Source organism: Pleurodeles waltl, chromosome 3_2 (assembly GCF_031143425.1).
Source record: "Pleurodeles waltl isolate 20211129_DDA chromosome 3_2, aPleWal1.hap1.20221129, whole genome shotgun sequence".
In the NCBI taxonomy this organism is placed as follows: Eukaryota; Metazoa; Chordata; class Amphibia; order Caudata; family Salamandridae; genus Pleurodeles; species Pleurodeles waltl.
Window position 1 is genome coordinate 54368616 of NC_090441.1, and position 27418 is coordinate 54396033.

At 49.1% G+C, this 27418-nt stretch overlaps 1 protein-coding gene across 3 annotated transcripts in view; it reads left to right on the plus strand.

The window, feature by feature from the left end:
* The window catches only part of LIG3 (DNA ligase 3), a 424911-nt gene that overhangs the window by 135011 nt on the left and 262482 nt on the right, over positions 1 to 27418 (plus strand). For all 3 annotated transcript variants that reach the window (XM_069226761.1, XM_069226764.1, XM_069226763.1), the window contains exon 13: positions 3224 to 3301. In XM_069226761.1, coding sequence (XP_069082862.1) covers positions 3224 to 3301 — 78 coding nt within the window. The remainder of the gene's footprint in view (positions 1 to 3223; positions 3302 to 27418) is intronic.

The following is a 27418-nucleotide window of genomic DNA, read 5'->3' on the forward strand; positions in this document are numbered from 1 at the left end:
GTGCCCACCTCGCAGTAGCCCACCTTGAGGGTGGTACTAACCTGCGGGTGGCACGCCTACTTGACCGGCTAATTATCCCACCTGTCCAGGTGCCAGATGTGCTCCAGACAGGGGGGTGGTTTCTTCTCTTCTGAGAGTTGCCAGATTCGCATTTCATAGGCGGCACCCCTTTGAGGCTTGCCGTCTTAGGAAGGCTAATCAGCAGGTCATCCTGTGCGAGGGGTTGTTACACTCTCTTCTCAGACAGGCTTTTGTTCTGGAGGTCCTGAGAGCAGAGGGCTCTCTCCCTAGGGGTCCCGAACAGTGCCTCAGGTGGCAGGCTGGCAAAAACTGGTCAGCGAGCTCACCAGGAGCTGGTAGGGCTTTAGGGGGCACCTCTAAGGTGCCCTCTGGGTGCATGTATTGGTTAAATCAACACTGGAATTCACCTATATGAGATGTTTGACACCAAATATCCCTATCTTCAGTGAAACCATTATGTAGCTGGGGAACTCATATTGACCGCTGTACAGCACATGCATTTAAAATGGCTTCCAGGTCACTTATTATGTCCGAGAATCGTCAGAGACGTAGCAGGGGCATATCTGCTAATGCAGATATGCCCTCACATGTAATATAATGCACCCTGCCTTAGGGCTGTAAGGCCTGCTAGAGGGGTGACTTACATATATTGCATGCAGTGTTGGGGGACATGGCACACAGGCTGTGTGCCATTTTGTGTTTTCACTTTTGTCTGCACAAAGACACGCAGCCTGCAATGGCAGCCTGTCATGTGCTTGGTGAGGGGTCCCTTAGGGTGGCCCAATTCGTGCTGCAGCCCTTAGGAAACCTGCTTAGTACCACATGCTCTAGGTACCAGGGGTACCATTTACTAGGGACTTACAGAGGGTGCTAAAGGTTTTGCCAATTGGTGAAACAACTGTGCAGTTTTGAGAACGAGATCTGGCACTTGGGGCCCTGGTTAAGTAGAATTAGAGTCGAAATCCCATCAGATACCAGGCAAAAAGTTGGGGGTAGCCATGTCAGAAAGAGGCGCTTTCCTACAGTAGTGCTAAGCATATAAGGCACACATTCATGCAGTAAGTAAGACAAACACAATAAAGAAATGTGACACCAGTCTATAAAAATAACGTGTACTTTATATAACCTTTGATACCAAGATCACTGGAGGACTTTTCGAGTTATAAATCTTTAGAGTTTTCAAAAGTAAACAGTGCATTTTTCAGGAAGCTGCAATGCAATGCTATGGAGGAAAACAAAGACGGCAAATCAGGTTTAGTACAAGGACTTACGGGACCAATCTCCTAGACTTAAGGTGAGTTTGGGGCAAGGTCCAAGGCCACACCAACAGCTCACCTCTGGTGTGTCCGGATGCAGATGTGTGTTACGGCTTTGGGTGTCGCATTTAGGTCTACGGGGATCGGTCCTTTTACAAAGTTGCTGCAGGGATGGACTGGGAGGACAGTCCAGGGGACCCCACAGGGGGGCTCGACCCTTGAGGTCCTCAGGCATGCAGGGACACCATCAATCCTCTCCTCCTCAGGCTGTAGAGTGCAGGTGCGTCGTCTTGCATCTGATCCAGTACTGGAGGTCTTTGTGGTTGTAGGTCCAGCCCAACCTAGCTAACGAGTGGGTTCAGGTCTCACGAGGTGGGGAGATGTGGGGGACACCCTTGGTTTTCTTCTTCTGGGTCTGGGATGGACAGGTGCAGAGGTGTCCTAGAGTGTCGGATCTTTTTGTGGGGGGCGGGGGGCTCTAAAGAAACAGTCTGCAGATGCCTTTGTTAGTTCCACAGTGGGTAAGCACAGGGTGGGGTACTTTTCTAGAGGGCCTGGGTACCATGCTGACACTGTTGGCCCATTTCAACATTGGCTGGTTGGCTTGGGTGCAGTGGTGATGTCCGGCGTCGAAAATCTGGTGGTCCCGGTCTTCAGGTCTTTCTTGGGTGCCTGCGGATGATCGGGAGCAGCTCCTCTACTCCAAGGGAGTTCCCCCTGACGATTGGCAAAGCACTGGCAGCTCTCCCCATTTCTTGGAGGCTGCAGTGGCAGGGCAGGGCAGGTCAGGTCAGTTGCTTCTCGAGGGTCGGGTGCAGCAGGCAGGCCATAGTGGTTGGTCCTCGGTTCTTGGGTTCAGCAGGCTTCTTGTCCACTCCTTCCTTTGAGACCAGCAAAGATATGAGGATCTGGTATCAGGGGGTTTCCTAAATACTCAATATAGGGGGCGTTAAGGGGAGTGAAGGGTAGTAGCCAATGGGCTACTTACCCTTGGGGGTCACTACATCCCCTAGTTGACCACTTCCTGTGGGCATCACCATGTCCATAGTTCCTAAACTCCACCACACGCAAGATGGTGGAATTTCCTAAGCTGTGTGCACTTCAGGCTGGTCCCCCTAGGGGTGTTTCCTTCCTGGAAGTGTGACACGCCTCCTGCATAGCTAATTTTCGCACCTGTCCAGGTGCCAGATGGCCTTCAGGACCTGACTTGTACCCAGAGAGATTTGGACTGACATGTAGGCAGTGCAGGTCTGAGAGGGCTGAGTGAGAGCCAGTTTTTAGCTCTTTGTGGGCCTGTTTTAGGGTGTTGTGGGACAATTTTTACAGTTGGTTTCCCTGATATTACAACAAACATTGCCTGCAGTAAGCACAAATGCATGCAGTCTCCCACACTTTGCAAGACACGTACATAGCGTGTCTTCAAAAGTTCAAAACTCCCCAATTTGCAAGCATGGGCGTTTTTTTTGTTTGTTTTTTTTAGCTACTTAATTCTAATGAGGGCCTTTTCTGATTTGGTAACCAGGCCAATATTCTTCCTCCGTCCGACCCTGACCAAGTTAACCCCATACTGAAGTTCAAGTCATGGACAGTTCTGTGCTACTAAATATTTTCAGCTGTATTAAATGTGTACATTTTAATGCAGTTTATTGCTAGTTCTTAGTTCACCTGAACCAGTAGAGAATGACTGAATCAAATGAATCCTTAGAAGAGAGAAACACCAGAAATCTAGTTGCAGGTAAGTAACCTTTTCTTCTTTTTTTCACTGGAGAACTGGTTGAAATAGGAAAGAGGCATGGAATGTCTACCAAGAAGTTAATGCCTGTTCACCTAATGTAAATAATGTGCAGATGCTTTATAGACCCTTCAGGCATTTGTTGCCAAGGCAATTACTTATTTTCTATGAGTGTATAATATGCTCACTATTGTTTGCGATTCTCCCTGCTTAGAAAGCTGCGGACCTGGCCGACATGATTACACGAGTTATCCGTGAGGGGTTGGAGGGCCTTGTCCTGAAAGACTTAAAGGTAAGATACAACACTGTCATTTGTCTTGTGAGTTGCATGTACTGCAGACAAGCCTTTCTCTCTTGCTCCCTTGCATTTATTACTTTCTATTTACGTGCATTTTCTCATTACATTTTCCTGCTGTCTCATTTCCTATGCATTTTTATGCCTGTTCTTGATTCAGTGCATTTTTCATAGTTTTACTGGACCACTGCTTAATTCTCACTTGCCACCTACTTATTCTTGCTGTATGTTGTTTGCATCTTCAGCTAACACTTGTCCTGTGTAAAAATAGTAGCACAAGAAAATTAATGATGTGGGTCAGTATCTCTCTTGAATTCTTCTATTGTTAAGCTGCTCTCTGTTGGCATACATATCTAAATATATTTTATTCTTGTATGTAGTGTTGACCTGATTACATGGATAGCGCATCAGTTAACAACCAGAACATAAGAAGCAACAGGGATCAGAATATAGCACAGTTGCCCACTAGAACAGAACGAAAAAAGATAAATCAGAAAAATCTCAATTATGTCTCAAGATTATTGATTATTATTTGTAAGATTTCAAACTCCAGTCTTTCACCATGTTCCTTACTAGCAGAGTTGTCACCTCTGTTCTCTCTTTCTCTTTCTTGATGAAACTCTTGGAGTTCCAGGCCAGAGAAGCTGTAGTCTCCACTTCAAACCTTCTAAGTGTGGCGTGTTTGTTGTGAAAATTAAGACTGTGCTCAGATAGTTACTTTGGGCTCTTTTCAGCAACAATGCCAGTTTTTAGCTCATAGGGTCAGTGAAATATAATGGTGCAAGAAAGGATCACCCCATCCCTAAATTTCGTATTATAAATGTTAAACACTGCTGGAAAAGCCAGTAGTGTTGAATGTTAGGATTGTAGTATACTGGTAGAGCCATGGCTTTTTATGATTGACACATTTTGCTAGATCTACTACCTGCTGCCTTTTTGGCTTTGTGCAGACCTGTATCCCCCTATTAACCCTTCAGCTTTTTTTTGTTCATTGTTCAAAATAGTCTCATTATTTACAAGTGATCTCAGTTTTCCGTGTTTACAGATTTTATCTGATAAATTCATACAGAAAGTAAGGTTTGGGTTTCTTCTCTGTATTAAAAAAAAAAAGAAAAAAAATCAGAAAATTTGTATGTAGGAAGCTGGCTCTGTATATACTATATCAAAATGAGATATAGTGTGCACAGAGTCCTGGGGTTCCCCAAGCGGCTTGACAGAGGCAATAATAGATAATACTAATGCTCTATTTGTGGTAGTGTGGTTGAGCAGTAGGCTTATCAGAGGGTAGTGTTAAGCATTTGTTGTACGCACACAAGCAATAAGTGAAAACTCACACTTAATGACTTAACTCCAGGCCAATAGGTTTTTATGTAGAAAAATATTTTTTTGTTAATTTATTTTTAGAACCACAAGATTCATTAATTTATTTTTAGAACCACAAGATTCATTTAGCAGGTAAGCACATTAAATGAAAGGTACTTTACACAGTAATACTTAAAACTTTGAATGGAATCTACAATGTACACAGTTTTCTTTAAAATGGCAAAAAGCTATTTTAAAAGTGGACACTGCAATTTTCAACAGTTCCTGGGGGAGGTAAGTAAAGTACAGTTTTTGAGGTAAGTAACAAACTTACAGGTTCAATCTCCTGGGAATAGGTAGCCCACCGTTGAGGGTTCAAGATAACCCCAAACACCCAGCACCAGCAACACAGCGCCGGTCAGGTGCAGAGGTCAAACAGGAGCCAAAATAACGTTGGCCCCTATGGATACAGGGGTACTCCGGTTCCGGTCTGCTTGCAGGTAAGTACCCACGTTGTCGGAGGGCAGACCATGGGAGTTTGGAAGAGTACTGGAGGGCCCCAAGTAGGCACAAAAACCACACCCTCTGCAGCACGGGGACGGCCGGGTGCAGTGTGCAAATAGGGCATCAGGTTTTCAATGGAACTCTATGTTGTCAACCCCAGGGGTCACTAAGGCGCTGCAGGCAGGGCACAGGGGGCCCTTCGGGCAAGCCACCAACTGGGCAAGGGTGAGGGCTGCCTGCTGGTCGTTACTGCACCAGTGGTCGATTTCTATTGGGCCTGGGGGCTGCGGGTGCAGTGCTTCTCCAGGCGTCAGATATCTTCGTCTCGGACAGTCGTGGACATAGGGGTCCTCTGGATTCCCTCTGCAGGCATCGTCGTGGGGGTGCAGAGAGGTCAGCCCAGGGTGGACATGTCATCGGAGTTGCCTGGGGGTCCTCTCTGGATAGGTGGTTTCTCTGGATACGGACTGAGGGCATCGGGTGCAGAGTTCTTGGACTCACGCTTCTGGAGTGAGGTGAGAGTCCCTTTAAAGTTGGTTTCTTGGTCTTCTTTTTGAACAGGTCCGCTATCCACAGGAGTTTCTTGGTACTCGGTGAGGCAGGCAGTCCCCTGGAGACTTTTCAGAGGTCGCTGGTCCCGCAGAACGTGTGCTTCTTTTCTTGCAGATTTTCGAAGCAGGAGACGTGCCGGTAGGGCTGGGGCCGAGTCATTTGTTGTCTCCTTCTCTTCTCTGCAGGGTTTGCAGCTCAGCAGTCCTTCTTCTTTCTTGAAGTCGTCAGGAATCTAAAGAGCTGGGTTCAGGGTCGCCCCTAAATACTACATTTAGGGGTGTGTTAGGGTTAGAGAGCAGTAGCCAATGGCTACTGTCCCTGAGGTCGGCTACACCCTCCTTGTGCCCACTCCCTCTGGGGAGGGGAGCACATTCCTATCCCCATTTGTCCTAAATCTCCAAAGCAAGATGCAGGATTTTTCAAGGGGGGGGGGGCAGGGAGGGAGGCACTTCAGCTCTGGACACCTTAGGGGTGGTCCTGGCTGAGGGGGTGACTCCTCCTTGTTTTTTCTCATTATCCCACTGAACTTGCTCCTAAAAGTGGGGGCTCGTCGGTGGGGTAGACATCTCCACTAGCTGGAGTGCCCTTGGGCACTATAGCACCAGGTTTGAGCCTTTGTGGCTCACCGCCAGGTGTTACAGTTCCTGCAGGGGGAGGTGTGAAGCACCTCCACCCCGGACAGGCTTTGTTTCTGACCACAGAGTGCACAAAGGCACTCACCCCATGTGGTCCAAAACTTGCCTGGAAGTGGCAGGCTGGCACAGACCGGTCAGCCTTGCACTACCAGTTGGGCTAACATACAGGGGGCATCTCAAAGATACCCTCTGTGTGCATTTTGCAATAAATCCCACACTGGCATCCGTGTGGGTTTGTTGTGCTGAGAAGTTTGATACCAAACTTCCCAGGATTCAATTTAGCCATTATGGTGCTGTGGAGTTCGTAATGACAAACTCCCAGACCATATACTCAGATAGGCTACTTTGCAATTACAATGTCTAAGAATTGAGTTAGACACTGTAGAGGCATAGTGCTCATGCAGCTATGCCCTCACCCGTGGTATAGTGCACCCTGCTTTAGGGCTGTGAGGCCTGCTAGAGGGATGACTTACCTATGCCACAGGCAGTGGTTTATGGTCATGGCACTCTGAGGGGAGTGCTATGTCAACTTTGTCTTTTCTCCCCACTAGCACACATACGCTGCAAAGCAGTGTGCATGAACTGAGTGAGGGATCCCTGAGGGTGGCATAATACATGCTGCAGCCCTGAGGGACCTTCCCTGGCCACAGGGCCCTTGGTACCAGGGGTACCTTTTACAAGGGACTTTTACTGTGTGCCAGGGCTGTGCCAATTGTGGAAACAAAGGTACAGTTTTAGGGAAATAACACTGGTGCTGGGACCTGGTTAGCAGGATCCCAGCTCACTCCCAAAAAAAGCTAGCATCAACATTAGGCAACAAGTGGGGGGTAACCATGCCAACAGTGGCATCTTCCTACATAGTCTTCTCTATGACTCGCTGTGCATTCATTCATGGCTTCCAGACCTGCATATGCATAGATTAACAGCACGGAGGGCCAAAAAAAGTGGTGAACTCTCCCTAAATAATTTTATATGTGCACTTGTTCATACTGTGATGCTAATATTTTCACATCTGTATTCTTAGATTTAACTTCTAAGAGTGCTAAAACTCGACAAGCATCATAGTATGAATATGTTTTTTGGCATGTGTGGCTGTAGATACACGTGTTCAGCATACTCTTGCCATCTAGTGATGAGTCCAGAGTGATGCAACTTGTTTATCTTCGAAGAAGTGTTTCGAGTCACAAGATCTAGTGACTCCTCCTCTCGGTGTTATTATTCATGGGCATCAAATGTTAGTTTGTTTTCTCTCTACCGTCGGCTCAAACGTGTGTGCCTCTGCTCTGTCAAGTCTTTGGTTCGTTTTTTATCCCCCAATCTTTCCTTTCTCATTCCGACAGTATTGTTCTTGTTTGCTCTTCTTCCATTTTAGCGCTCTCGCCATTCCATCAGCTCAGTCACTGGCCACCTGCCCTTCAGGGCGCCAGTGCCTGCATCGGGCCTCACTTCCACGTGAATCCAACATTGACGGGAATGGCTCCCCGATTGAATGGAATCATTCTGCTTCTGTCCTCGGTGCCACTCCAAGTTCCTGCATACTGGCCAACACCTTGTGTGCTACCTCTGATTTTCGCAAGACCATCGCGAGGCCGACTGCAACACCTGCAAGTCATTCCGTTCTAAAAAGACCCATCGGTATTGACAAGGTCGTCAGCTGGAAATGGCTGAGAAGACTCTGGATGATACCTTGGACATCTTCGGAGAGGAGCATGCTGAGGAGGAACCTTCGCAAGAAGAGTAAGAGCTTTCCATACAGGACAGCTTAGAGTCAGACATCAAGTTCAACATCGAAAGCCACGAGGTCACCTCTCCCCTGCACATGAGTACTGTGGCCCCTTCTGCCCCACACACATCCTCCAAAATTACTTTTCAGTGACTCCTTGAGGTTGCTGGTCCGCCACTGTCCCACGGTCGGTTGAGGGAACATCCCCCACCACTTTTTGCTAACCAGGTTCCCAGTGCCAGCATTATTTCCCTACAAATTACAAAGGGAGTGATACAGTTGGCAACACCTTTAGCTGCCCCTGTGAGTCCCTAGTAAATGGTACTTGGGTACCCAGGCTTGGGGTACTAAGGGTAGTTCCCTGAGGGCAGCAGCACAAATTGAGCCACTCTCTAGGGCCATGCATCCAGAAGCATCCAGCACTGCTATTGCAGGCTGAGTGTTCTGATGCAATCCTAAATGGGAAACTTGACATGGCACACAGCCTGTGTACTCTGTCCTCTACACACTGCATGCACTATAGGTAAGTCACCCTTCTGGCGGGCCTTCCAGCCCGAAGGCAGGGTGCACTATACTGTATTTGAGGGCATAGATGCATGAGCAATATGCCCCTACTGTGTCCATGCCAAACCTTGGACGTAGGAAGTGAACAGAGCAGCCATTTTAATACACATGTTTCACAGCTACATGATGGCTACTCTGAACTCTGGGTTGTTTGGTATCAAACAACTCAGAATGATAAATCCAACCTGGTACCAGTATTGGTTTTATAACAAAATGTACCCAGGGGTCACCTTCAAAGTGCCCCCTTAAAAAGCTTACTACCCTCGCATGGTTCCTGGCTGGTCACAACCAGCCTGCCACCACCAGACAAGATTCTAGAACCCTGGTGTAAGGAAATGCCTCCTTGGCATGGTTGCCCCCTGACTTTTTGCCTTTGCTGATGCTATGTTTACAATTGAAAGTGTGCTGAGGCCTGCTAACCAGGCCCCAGCACCAGTGTTCTTTCCCTAACCTGTACTTTTGTATCCACAATTGGCAGACCCTGGCATCCAGATAAGTCCCTTGTAACTGGTACTTCTAGTACCAAGGGCCCTGATGCCAAGGAAGGTCTCTAAGGGCTGCAGCATGTCTTATGCCACCCTGGAGACCTCTCACTCAGCACAGACACTCTGCTTGCCAGCTTGTGTGTGCTAGTGAGGACAAAACGAGTAAGTCGACATGGCACTCCCCTCAGGGTGCCATGCCAGCCTCTCACTGCCTATGCAGTATAGGTAGGACACCCCTCTAGCAGGCCTTACTGCCCTAAGGCAGGGTGCACTATACCATAGGTGAGGGTACCAGTGCATGAGCATGGTACCCCTACAGTGTCTAAACAAAACCTTAGACATTGTAAGTGCAGGGTAGCCATAAGAGTATATGGTCTGGGAGTTTGTCAAACACGAACTCCACAGCACCATAATGGCTACACTGAAAACTGGGAAGTTTGGTATCAAACTTCTCAGCACAATAAATGCACACTGATGCCAGTGTACATTTTATTGTAAAATACACCCCAGAGGGCACCTTAGAGGTACCCCCTGAACCTTAACCGACTATCTGTGTAGGCTGACTAGTTTTAGCAGCCTGCCACAAACCGAGACATGTTGCTGGCCCCATGGGGAGAGTGCCTTTGTCACTCTGAGGCCAGTAACAAAGCCTGCACTGGGTGGAGATGCTAACACCTCCCCCAGGCAGGAATTGTCACACCTGGCGGTGAGCCTCAAAGGCTCACCTCCTTTGTGCCAACCCAGCAGGACACTCCAGCTAGTGGAGTTGCCCGCCCCCTCCGGCCAGGCCCCACTTTTGGCGGCAAGGCCGGAGAAAATAATGAGAAAAACAAGGAGGAGTCACTGGCCAGTCAGGACAGCCCCTAAGGTGTCCTGAGCTGAAGTGACTCTAACTTTTAGAAATCCTCCATCTTGCAGATGGAGGATTCCCCCAATAGGGTTAGGATTGTGACCCCCTCCCCTTGGGAGGAGGCACAAAGAGGGTGTACCCACCCTCAGGGCTAGTAGCCATTGGCTACTAACCCCCCAGACCTAAACACGCCCTTAAATTTAGCATTTAAGGGCTACCCTGAACCCTAGAAAATTAGATTCCTGCAACTACAAGAAGAAGGACTGCCCAGCTGAAAACCCCTGCAGCGGAAGACCAGAAGACGACAACTGCCTTGGCTCCAGAAACTCACCGGCCTGTCTCCTGCCTTCCAAAGATCCTGCTCCAGCGACGCCTTCCAAAGGGACCAGCGACCTCGACATCCTCTGAGGACTGCCCCTGCTTCGAAAAGACAAGAAACTCCCGAGGACAGCGGACCTGCTCCAAGAAAGGCTGCGACTCTGTTTCCAGCAGCTTTAAAGAACCCTGCAAGCTCCCCGCAAGAAGCGTGAGACTTGCAACACTGCACCCGGCGACCCCGACTCGGCTGGTGGAGATCCGACACCTCAGGCGGGACCCCAGGACTACTCTGATACCGTGAGTACCAAAACCTGTCCCCCCTGAGCCCCCACAGCGCCGCCTGCAGAGGGAATCCCGAGGCTTCCCCTGACCGCGACTCTTTGAACCTAAAGTCCCGACGCCTGGGAGAGACCCTGCACCCGCAGCCCCCAGGACCTGAAGGACCGGACTTTCACTGGAGAAGTGACCCCCAGGAGTCCCTCTCCCTTGCCCAAGTGGAGGTTTCCCCGAGGAATCCCCCCCTTGCCTGCCTGCAGCGCTGAAGAGATCCCGAGATCTCTCATAGACTAACATTGCGAACCCGACGCTTGTTTCTACACTGCACCCGGCCGCCCCCGCGCCGCTGAGGGTGAAATTTCTGTGTGGACTTGTGTCCCCCCCGGTGCCCTACAAAACCCCCCTGGTCTGCCCTCCGAAGACGCGGGTACTTACCTGCAAGCAGACCGGAACCGGGGCACCCCCTTCTCTCCATTCTAGCCTATGTGTTTTGGGCACCACTTTGAACTCTGCACCTGACCGGCCCTGAGCTGCTGGTGTGGTGACTTTGGGGTTGCTCTGAACCCCCAACGGTGGGCTACCTTGGACCAAGAACTAAGCCCTGTAAGTGTCTTACTTACCTGGTTAACCTAACAAATACTTACCTCCCCTAGGAACTGTGAAAATTGCACTGTGTCCACTTTTAAAACAGCTATTTGTGAATAACTTGAAAAGTATACATGCAATTTTTGATGATTTGAAGTTCCTAAAGTACTTACCTGCAATACCTTTCGAATGAGATATTACATGTAGAATTTGAACCTGTGGTTCTTAAAATAAACTAAGAAAAGATATTTTTCTATACAAAAACCTATTGGCTGGATTTGTCTCTGAGTGTGTGTACCTCATTTATTGTCTATGTGTATGTACAACAAATGCTTAACACTACTCCTTGGATAAGCCTACTGCTCGACCACACTACCACAAAATAGAGCATTAGTATTATCTCTTTTTGCCACTATCTTACCTCTAAGGGGAACCCTTGGACTCTGTGCATGCTATTCCTTACTTTGAAATAGCACATACAGAGCCAACTTCCTACACCTGGTGTGAGAGATCCTGCTCTCTCTCTGTATCCCAGAGCAAAGTACTTCCTGTGTGGAGGTGTAAACACCCAGTCCCTTAGGCATGTGCACTGCCCTGCTAGCAAGCTTAAGTAGGCTGCCTGCACCTGAAAGTCTACCCCCAAGACTGCTGCTCGCAGCAGATGGCCGCCCCCGTTGCAAACCCCCACTTTTGGCTGCAGCAATGACGGTAAACCACACAAAGGACAGCAGGAATGGTCAGCCCCATCATGCACCCCCCTAAGGTGTTGCATGTGAGGTGACCCTTCCATTTGATTTTCCTTTATCTTGCATGGAAGGAAAATAGCCAGTTAGCTGTAGGAAAGTGACAGGAAGTGGTCACTTAGTGGGTGTAGCCACCCTAAGGTAGATGCCCCGTTGGCCTCTACTAGGTACTCCCGTAAACCCCCAACAAATACAATGTTCAGTGGGCATCCCTAGACCAGATAATCAGATTCCAAGGACAGAAGAAAACCAGCAACAAAAAGCAGCCGAGGCTCAAGAACTGAAGTCCTGCTGCATCAAGAAAAGGTTCCAAATCCTGCCTGCTGCACCCAGGACTCGACAATCACAGCTGAGGGGTTGCTTGGATGGACTCTACAAACCCCGGAGGACCTCCACACTTTGAAAATCACCAAAGATCTTCCTCCAGAGTGAAGGTGTCAGACTCCTGCAACAAAAGACCCAGTGAAGGCCACTTCACTGACCAGCTGCTTACCAAGGAACTAGATGCCACAGCTGGTCCAAACTCCACCCGATGGACCGTGAGGACAAACCCTGCAAGTGAGCCAGGTTTCGTGGCACTGCGTCCTCGAGTGGCCAAACAGTGCATAGCCCCAGATACTGGTTACCTAACCATAGACACAAAGAAGGACAGTCCACTATGAACTGTAAAAGGACCAGGAGGAATCCCCAGTTGAGGGACTTGAGAAGCTACCAGGACCTCCCTCCGGAGTGCCCTGCTTACCTACAAGCGACCCTCAAAGTGACCTACCTGCTTCCAAGGGCACCTTTGCACACAGCTCCTGGCACACAGATTCGCTCTCCACCCGGCTGCCCTGTGCCCTGCTCGAAAGATCTAGCTGCGCCCCAAGGGTCCCCCACCCATTGTGACCTCGACACTCCAAGGGGATCCATCGGACTTACCTTTTAAGTCCATCTATGCAGAGCTTTTCCAAGTGGTCCCCTGCAGTGGCCTGGCAGCAGCTCCGTCTTTCTGCAATTTCTCCTGCAGTAACCGAGAACCACCCGAACTTCTCCAGCCGGTCCATAATGCCCATCGACAACCTCAACATACCTGCAAAAGTAGACATTGGTAAATGCATTGCCTAATTATATGTGCATTTTTAAAGTATTTCTCTACTGATTTCTATGGTGCATAATTACGCAAAAAATACTATTTTTACAAAAAAAAAAATTACATTTTACCATAAAAAGTACTCATCCAACCTTGATGATCTTGGTCTTAAAAATGTTATAAAATTCTGACGTATTTATGTAAATTGGTGTTGACTTATGCTTTTGAGTGTGTGGTCTCATTTATTGATACTATGAGTACAGCAAATGCCAACATTTGCCTACCTGCTCGACAAAATTACCATAAAAATTAGAGCTTTAAGTGGTCTAGTGTCTACCTCTGTAAATCAACATGTGGTTGCCTCCACCCTCTGCACAGTGTGCTTAGTTTTGCACACTACATAGAGGGCCAGCCTCCTACATCAGTACCGAAAGCCTGCTTCTGCCGCCCCGCCTTCTAAGTCGATTGCAAAAGTGGCCACTAAGACCAAAACTACATCGTTGGCTTCGACCTCCATAGGTTCGGACCAAGAGATTAATTTTGGTATCAATCCTGACCTCAGGAACCAGAGGTGAAAACCTTGGAAACCAGAGTCTCAGGCCAGTCTTCCACCAGCCCATCTCCGGTCGAGTCGATCCTGGAGAAAATGGATGCTCGACAGCGCAAGCTCCAGATCAGAGGGCACAGGTCAGATACCGTCCTCTCCTGTGCTCCCTAAAAAGAAACTCTTCTTTCAAGAGGCTTTGGACATTCCTGTCCCTTTCAAATGGTAAATGAAGGACAAGGCTACTAGACCTCCACACAAGTATTTTCCTCCTCCTCCACCACCCACACCTTCAACTCCACCCCCCTCCACAATCCCCAACATCACCTATTCCAGGGGATTACATTCCTCAGGTTTCCCCAAATCATGCGCTGGTGGTTTAGAGGGTCCTCATTATGATACTGACCCTTGGGATGCCTACAACCTCTATCCCATTTCTTCTAATGACCTTGACCTCTGCCCTGCACGCCCCTCACCACCAGAAGACACTACCTTTTACCTTCAGGTAGTCGCTAGAGCAGCCGCTTTTCACAACCTGGAGCTGCACGAAGATTCAATTGAGCAGGATTTTTTGTTCGACACTTTTGCCACCACTCACAGGGAGACACAATACCTCCCCATGCTCCCTGGCATGATTCAGCATACAGAAGACATTTTTAAAGGACCCTGTCTCCTCCAGGGTAATCACATCACAAGTGGACAAAAAGTAGAAGGATGCCTTCCTTTGACCTGCTCTACATCAGGGAACAGGTACCACCTAACTACAATGTGGCAACAGCAGCCCGCAAATGAGCTTATAGGCCACTGGGGATTCGCCTCCCTCTGAAAAAGAGAGCAGTAGAATCGATGCCGCTGGGAAAAGGGTGGCTCCGAAAGCTGCAAACCACTGGCATATAGCCAACTCACAAGCCCTTTTGCCATGGTACCGCCGGGCCCATTGGGATGAGATGGAAGACCTACTACAGCTCTGTAGGAAGTTGGCTCTGTATGTGCTATTTCAAAGTAAGGAATAGCATGCACAGAGTCCAAGGGTTCCCCTTAGAGGTAAAATAGTGGTAAAAATAGATAATACTAATGCTCTATTTTGTGGTAGTGTGGTCGAGCAGTAGGCTTATCCAAGGAGTAGTGTTAAGCATTTGTTGTACATACACATAGACAATAAATGAGGTACACACACTCAGAGACAAATCCAGCCAATAGGTTTTTATATAGAAAAATATATTTTCTTAGTTTATTTTAAGAACCACAGGTTCAAATTCTACATGTAATATCTCATTCGAAAGGTATTGCAGGTAAGTACTTTAGGAACTTCAAATCATCAAAATTGCATGTATACTTTTCAAGTTATTCACAAATAGCTGTTTTAAAAGTGGACACTTAGTGCAATTTTCACAGTTCCTAGGGGAGGTAAGTATTTGTTAGGTTAACCAGGTAAGTAAGACACTTACAGGGCTTAGTTCTTGGTCCAAGGTAGCCCACCGTTGGGGGTTCAGAGCAACCCCAAAGTCACCACACCAGCAGCTCAGGGCCGGTCAGGTGCAGAGTTCAAAGTGGTGCCCAAAACACATAGGCTAGAATGGAGAGAAGGGGGTGCCCCGGTTCCGGTCTGCTTGCAGGTAAGTACCCGCGTCTTCGGAGGGCAGTCCAGGGGGGTTTTGTAGGGCACCGGGGGGGACACAAGCCCACACAGAAATTTCACCCTCAGCAGCGCGGGGGCGGCCGGGTGCAGTGTAGAAACAGGCGTCGGGTTCGCAATGTTAGTCTATGAGAGATCTCGGGATCTCTTCAGCGCTGCAGGCAGGCAAGGGGGGGGTTCCTCGGGGAAACCTCCACTTGGGCAAGGGAGAGGGACTCCTGGGGGTCACTTCTCTAGTGAAAGTCCGGTCCTTCCGGTCCTGGGGGCTGCGGGTGCAGGGTCTCTCCCAGGCGTCGGGATTTTGGATTCAAAGAGTCGCGGTCAGGGGAAGCCTCGGGATTCCCTCTGCAGGCGGCGCTGTGGGGGCTCAGGGGGGGACAGGTTTTGGTACTCACAGTATCAGAGTAGTCCTGGGGTCCCTCCTGAGGTGTTGGGTCTCCACCAGCCGAGTCGGGGTCGCCGGGTGCAGTGTTGCAAGTCTCACGCTTCTTGCGGGGAGCTTGCAGGGTTCTTTCAAGGCTGCTGGAAACAAAGTTGCAGCCTTTCTTGGAGCAGGTCCGCTGTCCTCGGGAGTTTCTTGTCTTTTCGAAGCAGGGGCAGTCCTCAGAGGATGTCGAGGTCTCTGGTCCCTTTGGAAGGCGTCGCTGGAGCAGGATCTTTGGAAGGCAGGAGACAGGCCGGTGAGTTTCTGGAGCCAAGGCAGTAGTCGTCTTCTGGTCTTCCTCTGCAGGGGTTTTCAGCTAGGCAGTCCTTCTTCTTGTAGTTGCAGGAATCTAATTTTCTAGGGTTCAGGGTAGCCCTTAAATACTAAATTTAAGGGCGTGTTTAGGTCTGGGGGGTTAGTAGCCAATGGCTACTAGCCCTGAGGGTGGGTACACCCTCTTTGTGCCTCCTCCCAAGGGGAGGGGGTCACAATCCTAACCCTATTGGGGGAATCCTCCATCTGCAAGATGGAGGATTTCTAAAAGTTAGAGTCACTTCAGCTCAGGACACCTTAGGGGCTGTCCTGACTGGCCAGTGACTCCTCCTTGTTGCTTTCTTTGTTCCCTCCAGCCTTGCCGCCAAAAGTGGGGGCCGTGGCCGGAGGGGGCGGGCAACTCCACTAAGCTGGAGTGCCCTGCTGGGCTGTGACAAAGGGGTGAGCCTTTGAGGCTCACCGCCAGGTGTCACAGCTCCTGCCTGGGGGAGGTGTTAGCATCTCCACCCAGTGCAGGCTTTGTTACTGGCCTCAGAGTGACAAAGGCACTCTCCCCATGGGGCCAGCAACATGTCTCTGGTGTGGCAGGCTGCTGGAACTAGTCAGCCTACACAGACAGTCGGTTAAGTTTCAGGGGGCACCTCTAAGGTGCCCTCTGTGGTGTATTTTACAATAAAATGTACACTGGCATCAGTGTGCATTTATTGTGCTGAGAAGTTTGATACCAAACTTCCCAGTTTTCAGTGTAGCCATTATGGTGCTGTGGAGTTCGTGTTTGACAAACTCCCAGACCATATACTCTTATGGCTACCCTGCACTTACAATGTCTAAGGTTTTGTTTAGACACTGTAGGGGTACCATGCTCATGCACTGGTACCCTCACCTATGGTATAGTGCACCCTGCCTTAGGGCTGTAAGGCCTGCTAGAGGGGTGACTGACCTATACTTGCATAGGCAGTGAGAGGCTGGCATGGCACCCTGAGGGGAGTGCCATGTCGACTTACTCGTTTTGTTCTCACTAGCACACACAAGCTGGCAAGCAGTGTGTCTGTGCTGAGTGAGAGGTCTCCAGGGTGGCATAAGACATGCTGCAGCCCTTAGAGACCTTCCTTGGCATCAGGGCCCTTGGTACTAGAAGTACCAGTTACAAGGGACTTATCTGGATGCCAGGGTCTGCCAATTGTGGATACAAAAGTACAGGTTAGGGAAAGAACACTGGTGCTGGGGCCTGGTTAGCAGGCCTCAGCACACTTTCAATTGTAAACATAGCATCAGCAAAGGCAAAAAGTCAGGGGGCAACCATGCCAAGGAGGCATTTCCTTACACAACCCCCCCCCAAACGAAAGAGGATGAGACTAACCTTTCCCAAGAGAGTCTTCATTTTCTAAGTGGAAGAACCTGGAAAGGCCATCTGCATTGGCATGGGCAGTCCCAGGTCTGTGTTCCACTATAAAGTCCATTCCCTGTAGGGAGATGGACCACCTCAACAGTTTAGGATTTTCACCTTTCATTTGCATCAGCCATTTGAGAGGTCTGTGGTCAGTTTGAACTAGGAAGTGAGTCCCAAAGAGGTATGGTCTCAGCTTCTTCAGGGACCAAACCACAGCAAAGGCCTCCCTCTCAATGGCACTCCAACGCTGCTCCCTGGGGAGTAACCTCCTGCTAATGAAAGCAACAGGTTGGTCAAGGCCATCATCATTTGTTTGGGACAAAACTGCCCCTATCCCATGTTCAGAGGCATCAGTCTGCACAATGAACTGCTTAGAATAATCTGGAGCTTTTAGAACTGGTGCTGAGCACATTGCTTGTTTCAGGGTGTCAAAGGCCTGTTGGCATTCTACAGTCCAGTTCACTTTCTTGGGCATTTTCTTGGAGGTGAGTTCAGTGAGGGCTGTCACAATGGATCCATATCCCTTCACAAACCTCCTGTAATACCCAGTCAAGCCAAGGAATGCCCTGACTTGAGTCTGGGTTTTTGGAGCTACCCAGTCCAGAATAGTCTGGATCTTGGGTTGGAGTGGCTGAACTTGGCCTCCACCTACAAGGTGTCCCAAGTAAACCACAGTTCCCTGCCCTATCTGGCATTTGGATGCCTTGATAGAGAGGCCTGCAGATTGCAGAGCCTTCAAAACCTTCTTCAGGTGGACCAGGTGATCCTGCCAGGTGGAGCTAAAGACAGCAATATCATCAAGATAAGCTGTGCTAAAGGACTCCAAGCCAGCAAGGACTTGATTCACCAACCTTTGGAAGGTGGCAGGGGCATTCTTTAAACCAAAGGGCATAACAGTAAACTGATAATGCCCATCAGGTGTGGAGAATGCTGTTTTCTCTTTTGCTCCAGGTGCCATTTTTATTTGCCAGTACCCTGCTGTCAAGTCAAAGGTACTTAAGAATTTGGCAGCACCTAATTTATCTATGAGCTCATCAGCTCTTGGAATTGGGTGAGCATCTGTCTTGGTGACAGAATTGAGCCCTCTGTAGTCCACACAAAACCTCATCTCTTTCTTGCCATCTTTGGTGTGAGGTTTGGGGACTAAGACCACTGGGCTAGCCCAGGGGCTGTCAGAGCGCTCAATTACTCCCAATTCCAGCATCTTGTGGACTTCCACCTTGATGCTTTCCTTAACATGGTCAGACTGTCTAAAGATTTTGTTTTTGACAGGCATGCTGTCTCCTGTGTCCACATCATGGGTACACAGGTGTGTCTGACCAGGGGTTAAGGAGAAGAGTTCAGGAAACTGTTGTAGGACTCTCCTACAATCAGCTTGCTGTTGGCCAGAGAGGGTGTCTGAGTAGATCACTCCATCTACTGTGCCATCTTTTGGGTCTGATGACAGAAGATCAGGGAGAGGTTCACTCTCTGCCTCCTGATCCTCATCTGTTACTATCAACAGATTCACACCAGCCCTGTCATGGAAGAGCTTAAGGCGGTTCACATGGATCACCCTCTTGGGGCTCCTGCTTGTGCCCAGGTCCACCAGGTAGGTGACCTGACTCTTCCTTTCTAGCACTGGGTAAGGGCCACTCCACTTGTCCTGGAGTGCCCTGGGAGCCACAGGCTCCAGAACCCAGACTTTCTGCCCTGGTTGGAACTCAACCAGTGCAGCCTTTTGGTCATACCAAAACTTCTGGAGCTGTTGGCTGGCCTCAAGGTTTTTGGTTGCCTTTTCCATGTACTCTGCCATTCTAGAGCGAAGGCCAAGTACATAGTCCACTATGTCCTGTTTAGGCTCATGGAGAGGTCTCTCCCAGCCTTCTTTAACAAGGGCAAGTGGTCCCCTTACAGGATGACCAAACAGAAGTTCAAAGGGTGAGAATCCTACTCCCTTCTGTGGCACCTCTCTGTAAGCGAAAAGCAGACATGGCAAGAGGACATCCCATCTCCTTTTGAGCTTTTCTGGGAGCCCCATGATCATGCCTTTTAATGTCTTGTTGAATCTCTCAACCAAGCCATTAGTTTGTGGATGGTATGGTGTAGTGAATTTATAAGTCACTCCACACTCATTCCACATGTGCTTTAGGTATGCTGACATGAAGTTGGTACCTCTGTCAGACACCACCTCCTTAGGGAAACCCACTCTGGTAAAGATACCAATGAGGGCCTTGGCTACTGCAGGGGCAGTAGTCGACCTAAGGGGAATAGCTTCAGGATACCTGGTAGCATGATCCACTACTACCAGGATATACATATTTCCTGAGGCTGTGGGAGGTTCTAGTGGACCAACTATGTCCACACCCACTCTTTCAAAGGGAACCCCCACCACTGGAAGTGGAATGAGGGGGGCCTTTGGATGTCCACCTGTCTTACCACTGGCTTGACAGGTGGGGCAGGAGAGGCAAAACTCCTTAACCATGTTGGACATATTGGGCCAGTAGAAGTGGTTGACTAACCTCTCCCACGTCTTGGTTTGTCCCAAATGTCCAGCAAGGGGAAAGTCATGGGCCAATGTTAGGATGAACTTCCTGAACAGCTGAGGCACTACCACTCTCCTAGTGGCACCAGGTTTGGGGTCTCTGGCCTCAGTGTACAGGAGTCCATCTTCCCAATAGACCCTATGCGTTCCATTTTTCTTGCCTTTGGACTCTTCAGCAGCTTGCTGCCTAAGGCCTTCAAGAGAGGGACAGGTTTCTTGTCCCTTACACAGCTCCTCCCTTGAGGGTCCCCCTGGGCCTAAGAGCTCAACCTGATAAGGTTCAAGCTCCAAAGGCTCAGTTCCCTCAGAGGGCAGAACTTCTTCCTGAGAAGAGAGGTTCCCTTTCTTTTGCTGTGTTGCAGTTGGTTTCCCAACTGACTTTCCTGTTCTCTTGGTAGGCTGGGCCATTCTTCCAGACTCCAGCTCTACTTGTTCACCCTGTGCCTTGCATTGTGCTCTTGTTTTCACACACACCAGTTCAGGGATACCCAGCATTGCTGCATGGGTTTTTAGTTCTACCTCAGCCCATGCTGAGGACTCCAGGTCATTTCCAAGCAGACAGTCCACTGGGATATTTGAGGAGACCACCACCTGTTTCAGGCCATTGACCCCTCCCCATTCTAAAGTAACCATTGCCATGGGATGTACTTTTCTCTGATTGTCAGCGTTGGTGACTGTGTAAGTTTTTCCAGTCAGGTATTGGCCAGGGGAAACCAGTTTCTCTGTCACCATGGTGACACTGGCACCTGTATCCCTCAGGCCCTCTATTCTAGTCCCATTAATTAAGAGTTGCTGTCTGTATTTTTGCATGTTAGGCGGCCAGACAGCTAGTGTGGCTAAATCCACCCCACCCTCAGAAACTAGAGTAGCTTCAGTGTGGACCCTGATTTGCTCTGGGCACACTGTTGATCCCACTTGGAGACTAGCCATACCAGTGTTACCTGGATGGGAGTTTGGAGTGGAACCTTTCTTGGGACAGGCCTTGTCTCCAGTTTGGTGTCCATGCTGTTTACAGCTATGACACCAGGCCTTTTTGGGATCAAAGTTTTTACCCTTGTACCCATTGTTTTGTGAAGAGGCTCTGGGCCCACCCTCCTGAGCAGGTTTTTGGGGGCCTGTAGAAGACTCTTTACTATTTTTAGTTTTGGTTGTCTCATCACCCTTCCCCTGGGGAGTCTTTGTGACCCCTTTCTTTTGGTCACCCCCTGTTGAAGTCTTGGACACCCTTGTCTTGACCCAATGGTCTGCCTTCTTTCCCAATTCTTGGGGAGAAATTGGTCCTAGGTCTACCAGATGCTGATGCAGTTTATCATTGAAACAATTACTCAATAGGTGTTCTTTCACAAATAAATTGTACAGCCCATCATAATTACTTACACCACTGCCTTGAATCCAACCATCTAGTGTTTTCACTGAGTAGTCAACAAAGTCAACCCAGGTCTGGCTCGAGGATTTTTGAGCCCCCCTGAACCTAATCCTGTACTCCTCAGTGGAGAATCCAAAGCCCTCAATCAGGGTACCCTTCATGAGGTCATAAGATTCTGCATCTTTTCCAGAGAGTGTGAGGAGTCTATCCCTACACTTTCCAGTGAACATTTCCCAAAGGAGAGCACCCCAGTGAGATCTGTTCACTTTTCTGGTTACACAAGCCCTCTCAAAAGCTGTGAACCACTTGGTGATGTCATCACCATCTTCATATTTTGTCACAATCCCTTTGGGGATTTTTAACATGTCAGGAGAATCTCTGACCCTATTTATATTGCTGCCACCATTGATGGGTCCTAGGCCCATCTCTTGTCTTTCCCTTTCTATGGCTAGGAGCTGTCTCTCTAAAGCCAATCTTTTGGCCATCCTGGCTAACAGGAGGTCATCTTCACTGAGAGCATCCTCAGTGATTTCAGAAATGTGGGACCCTCCTGTGAGGGACTCACTATTTCTGACTAACACAGTTGGAGACAGGACTTGAGGGGTCCTGTTCTCCCTATTTAGGACTGGAGGAGGGACATTGGCCTCCAAGTCACTAATTTCTTCCTCTGTGAGGTCATCATCAGAGGGGTTGGCTTTTTCAAACTCTGCCAACAGCTCCTGGAGCTGAATTTTGGTAGGTCTGGAGCCAATGGTTATTTTTTTGATATTACAGAGAGACCTTAGCTCCCTCATCTTAAGATGGAGGTAAGGTGTGGTGTCGAGTTCCACCACATTCATCTCTGTATCAGACATTATTTTGCTAAAAGTTGGAAGACTTTTTAAAGAATCTAAAACTGTTTCTAGAATCTAATTTCAAACTTTTAACAAACTTTTAAACTCTAAAAGACAATGCTAAACAGGGACTTAACACACAAGGCCCTAGCAGGACTTTTAAGAATTTAGAAAAATTTCAAATTGCAAAAATCAATTTCTAATGACAATTTTGGAATTTGTCGTGTGATCAGGTATTGGCTGAGTAGTCCAGCAAATGCAAAGTCTTGTACCCCACCGCTGATCCACCAATGTAGAAAGTTGGCTCTGTATGTGCTATTTCAAAGTAAGGAATAGCATGCACAGAGTCCAAGGGTTCCCCTTAGAGGTAAAATAGTGGTAAAAATAGATAATACTAATGCTCTATTTTGTGGTAGTGTGGTCGAGCAGTAGGCTTATCCAAGGAGTAGTGTTAAGCATTTGTTGTACATACACATAGACAATAAATGAGGTACACACACTCAGAGACAAATCCAGCCAATAGGTTTTTATATAGAAAAATATCTTTTCTTAGTTTATTTTAAGAACCACAGGTTCAAATTCTACATGTAATATCTCATTCGAAAGGTATTGCAGGTAAGTACTTTAGGAACTTCAAATCATCAAAATTGCATGTATACTTTTCAAGTTATTCACAAATAGCTGTTTTAAAAGTGGACACTTAGTGCAATTTTCACAGTTCCTAGGGGAGGTAAGTATTTGTTAGGTTAACCAGGTAAGTAAGACACTTACAGGGCTTAGTTCTTGGTCCAAGGTAGCCCACCGTTGGGGGTTCAGAGCAACCCCAAAGTCACCACACCAGCAGCTCAGGGCCGGTCAGGTGCAGAGTTCAAAGTGGTGCCCAAAACACATAGGCTAGAATGGAGAGAAGGGGGTGCCCCGGTTCCGGTCTGCTTGCAGGTAAGTACCCGCGTCTTCGGAGGGCAGTCCAGGGGGGTTTTGTAGGGCACCGGGGGGGACACAAGCCCACACAGAAATTTCACCCTCAGCAGCGCGGGGGCGGCCGGGTGCAGTGTAGAAACAGGCGTCGGGTTCGCAATGTTAGTCTATGAGAGATCTCGGGATCTCTTCAGCGCTGCAGGCAGGCAAGGGGGGGGTTCCTCGGGGAAACCTCCACTTGGGCAAGGGAGAGGGACTCCTGGGGGTCACTTCTCTAGTGAAAGTCCGGTCCTTCCGGTCCTGGGGGCTGCGGGTGCAGGGTCTCTCCCAGGCGTCGGGATTTTGGATTCAAAGAGTCGCGGTCAGGGGAAGCCTCGGGATTCCCTCTGCAGGCGGCGCTGTGGGGGCTCAGGGGGGACAGGTTTTGGTACTCACAGTATCAGAGTAGTCCTGGGGTCCCTCCTGAGGTGTTGGGTCTCCACCAGCCGAGTCGGGGTCGCCGGGTGCAGTGTTGCAAGTCTCACGCTTTTTGCGGGGAGCTTGCAGGGTTCTTTCAAGGCTGCTGGAAACAAAGTTGCAGCCTTTCTTGGAGCAGGTCCGCTGTCCTCGGGAGTTTCTTGTCTTTTCGAAGCAGGGGCAGTCCTCAGAGGATGTCGAGGTCGCTGGTCCCTTTGGAAGGCGTCGCTGGAGCAGGATCTTTGGAAGGCAGGAGACAGGCCGGTGAGTTTCTGGAGCCAAGGCAGTAGTCGTCTTCTGGTCTTCCTCTGCAGGGGTTTTCAGCTAGGCAGTCCTTCTTCTTGTAGTTGCAGGAATCTAATTTTCTAGGGTTCAGGGTAGCCCTTAAATACTAAATTTAAGGGCGTGTTTAGGTCTGGGGGGTTAGTAGCCAATGGCTACTAGCCCTGAGGGTGGGTACACCCTCTTTGTGCCTCCTCCCAAGGGGAGGGGGTCACAATCCTAACCCTATTGGGGGAATCCTCCATCTGCAAGATGGAGGATTTCTAAAAGTTAGAGTCACTTCAGCTCAGGACACCTTAGGGGCTGTCCTGACTGGCCAGTGACTCCTCCTTGTTGCTTTCTTTGTTCCCTCCAGCCTTGCCGCCAAAAGTGGGGGCCGTGGCCGGAGGGGGCGGGCAACTCCACTAAGCTGGAGTGCCCTGCTGGGCTGTGACAAAGGGGTGAGCCTTTGAGGCTCACCGCCAGGTGTCACAGCTCCTGCCTGGGGGAGGTGTTAGCATCTCCACCCAGTGCAGGCTTTGTTACTGGCCTCAGAGTGACAAAGGCACTCTCCCCATGGGGCCAGCAACATGTCTCTGGTGTGGCAGGCTGCTGGAACTAGTCAGCCTACACAGACAGTCGGTTAAGTTTCAGGGGGCACCTCTAAGGTGCCCTCTGTGGTGTATTTTACAATAAAATGTACACTGGCTTCAGTGTGCATTTATTGTGCTGAGAAGTTTGATACCAAACTTCCCAGTTTTCAGTGTAGCCATTATGGTGCTGTGGAGTTCGTGTTTGACAAACTCCCAGACCATATACTCTTATGGCTACCCTGCACTTACAATGTCTAAGGTTTTGTTTAGACACTGTAGGGGTACCATGCTCATGCACTGGTACCCTCACCTATGGTATAGTGCACCCTGCCTTAGGGCTGTAAGGCCTGCTAGAGGGGTGACTGACCTATACTTGCATAGGCAGTGAGAGGCTGGCATGGCACCCTGAGGGGAGTGCCATGTCGACTTACTCGTTTTGTTCTCACTAGCACACACAAGCTGGCAAGCAGTGTGTCTGTGCTGAGTGAGAGGTCTCCAGGGTGGCATAAGACATGCTGCAGCCCTTAGAGACCTTCCTTGGCATCAGGGCCCTTGGTACTAGAAGTACCAGTTACAAGGGACTTATCTGGATGCCAGGGTCTGCCAATTGTGGATACAAAAGTACAGGTTAGGGAAAGAACACTGGTGCTGGGGCCTGGTTAGCAGGCCTCAGCACACTTTCAATTGTAAACATAGCATCAGCAAAGGCAAAAAGTCAGGGGGCAACCATGCCAAGGAGGCATTTCCTTACAAGCTCCTTCCCAAGGAGCGCCGTAAGAGAGGAAAACAGATTGTTTCTGAGAGTCAGATCATCTCCAACAACTCAATCAGATGTGCCCTTAATGCCGCCAACACTGTAGCTTTCGACATAAACACGAGCGTCCTTTTAAGATGGCATGCTGGGCTGCGCTGCTCAGGGTTTAAACCTGAGGTCCACATGGCAGACCTCGACACGCCCTTTGTTAAAGAGCACCTGTAGGAAATTGCCTCTTATTGACATGGTTATCCCCTTCTTTTTGCCTGAAATCTGATGTGATGTTGACTGAGAGTGCACTGGGTTCCTGCAAATCAGATCCCCAGTGCCAGATTTCTTTCAATAAATTGTACAACTGTTTCCCCAATTGGCAAATCCTTTAACACCCTCTGTAAGTTCCTAGTAAATGGTACCCATGGCACCTAGGGCACTGAGGTGCTAAAGGGGGTCCCTAAGGGCTGCAGCACATATTGTGCCACTCAAAGGGTCCCGGCACCAAGCACATGACAGGCTGCCATTGCAGGCTGTGTGTCTTTGTGCAGACCAAAGTGAAAATACGATATGGCACAAAGTCTTTGTGCTGCGTCCCCTAATACTGCATACAATATATGTAAGTCACCCCTACAGCAGGCCTTATTTCCCTAAGTTGGGGTGCATTATATTGCATGTGAGGGCATATCTGCAAAAACAAATATGCCCCTGCTATTTCTTTGTCAATTCTCAGGCATAGTAAGTGGCCAGGGAAGCCATTTTAAATGCATGTGCTGGACATTGGTCAGTAAGAGTTCCCCAGCTACATGATGGCACCACTGAAGACCGGGATGTTTGGTATCAAACATCTCGTATTGGTGGACCCACACTGATGCCAGTGTTGGAGTTAGCAATAAATGCACCCTAAGGGTGCCCCCTAATAACCTACCAGCGTCTGGTGTGCTTACTGATGGGTTTCTGCCAGCCTGCCACCCGAGATGCTGTTCTGGCCCCTAGGGTGAGAGCCTCTGCTCTCTGGAGGTCCAGAACAATAGCCTGTACGGGAAGAGGGTGTAACACTCCCTCCCACAGGATGGCCTGCTGATTAGCCTTCCTGTCTTTGAAATATGAATCTGGCAGCCGCCCCTCTGTCCAGAGCCCCCTTGGCACCTGGACAGATGGGAAAATTAGCTAGTCAAGGTAGGTGTGCCACCTCCAGGCTGGTACCACCCATATGGGGGAAAATGTTGAGGTGAACACTATTTTTCAGAGGTAGCAATCTTTGAGATGGCATACTTAGGAATTCTGTGACCGGAAGTGGCCTTAGAGGGGGCATAGTGACTCCACGGGTTAGTAGCCCATTGGCTGCTACCCTACACACCCCTAACACCCCTAAATCCAGTATTTAGTGGAGCTCCTGCACCAGAGAAGCAGATCCTTATGACCAAGGACACAGAAGAGCTGCGAAAGCAGAAGAGGAGAAAAAAAGCAGCCGACCTGGTACCAACCCGCCGGTCTATCTACATCCCTTGTTGAAATCTGCAGCAAAGTTGACTCATCCTGCAGCTGTGCCTCCAGAAACCTAGCAGGACTACCTGCCTTCAATAAAGACTGAATACCTCCTGTGAAAAGCGGTCCTGTTTCCTTATTGGTTTCGCCCCTTCTGGACTCCCCAATGACACCTGCAGCCTCTGCATGCAGCCCCCATCTTCCCTGACTGCTCCGGTAACGAACACCCGACACCTCTGCACCTATTGCCCCTGAGCTGCAGAGAAGAGGACCAAAGGTGCCTTATGAGTGGCAGAGTATCGTGAGACCTGAGCCCCGCTGTTGTTTCAGCCCAACTGGCCTCCTGGCCAGAGTCTTTTGCAGTGACCGATCTATCTCCATTGAAATGTATTGGGCACCCGCTGCTGGTTTGCACCCTGCACCTGTCTGCCCCTGTGTCGCTGGTGGAGTACTGCTGGTGCTGCCTTCGACCTTGCCCACTACTCACCTTAGCTCCTGGAGATTAATGTTGTAATTCCCTGTACTATACCTGTTTGCAGAACATGTATAAAGATGCTTGATGTTTTATGAATTGGTGTGGATCGCCTTTTTGAGTTGGGTGTTTCATTTATTGACTATTGTGTGTATTTGTGGATGACTTCTACTCCTCTGTGTTAAGCCTAAGGCTGCTCGACCACACTACCTCTAAATCAGTGGTCTTCAAACTTGATAAAGCCGCCTCCCCACCCCCCAACCCCCCAGTGGGGGGAAAAAAATCATCACCCCCCCCCTCAGAATTTTTCACAACTATTCTATAAAGTTGGCAATGTTTAAATAAGTCTAGACTTATTTAAACATTGCAGTTAAGTTCTGTTACCTTTTTACAAGTGCAATAAACATGTGTTCGATGGCATCTGTCGCTGTAGATACACATGTTGTGCATAGCCCGCCATCTGATGTTGGGTCGGAGTGTTACAAGTTGTTTTTCTTCGAAGAAGTCTTTCGAGTAACGGGACCGAGGGACTCCTCCTCTTTGTCTCCATTGCGCATGGGCGTCGACTCCATCTTTGATTGT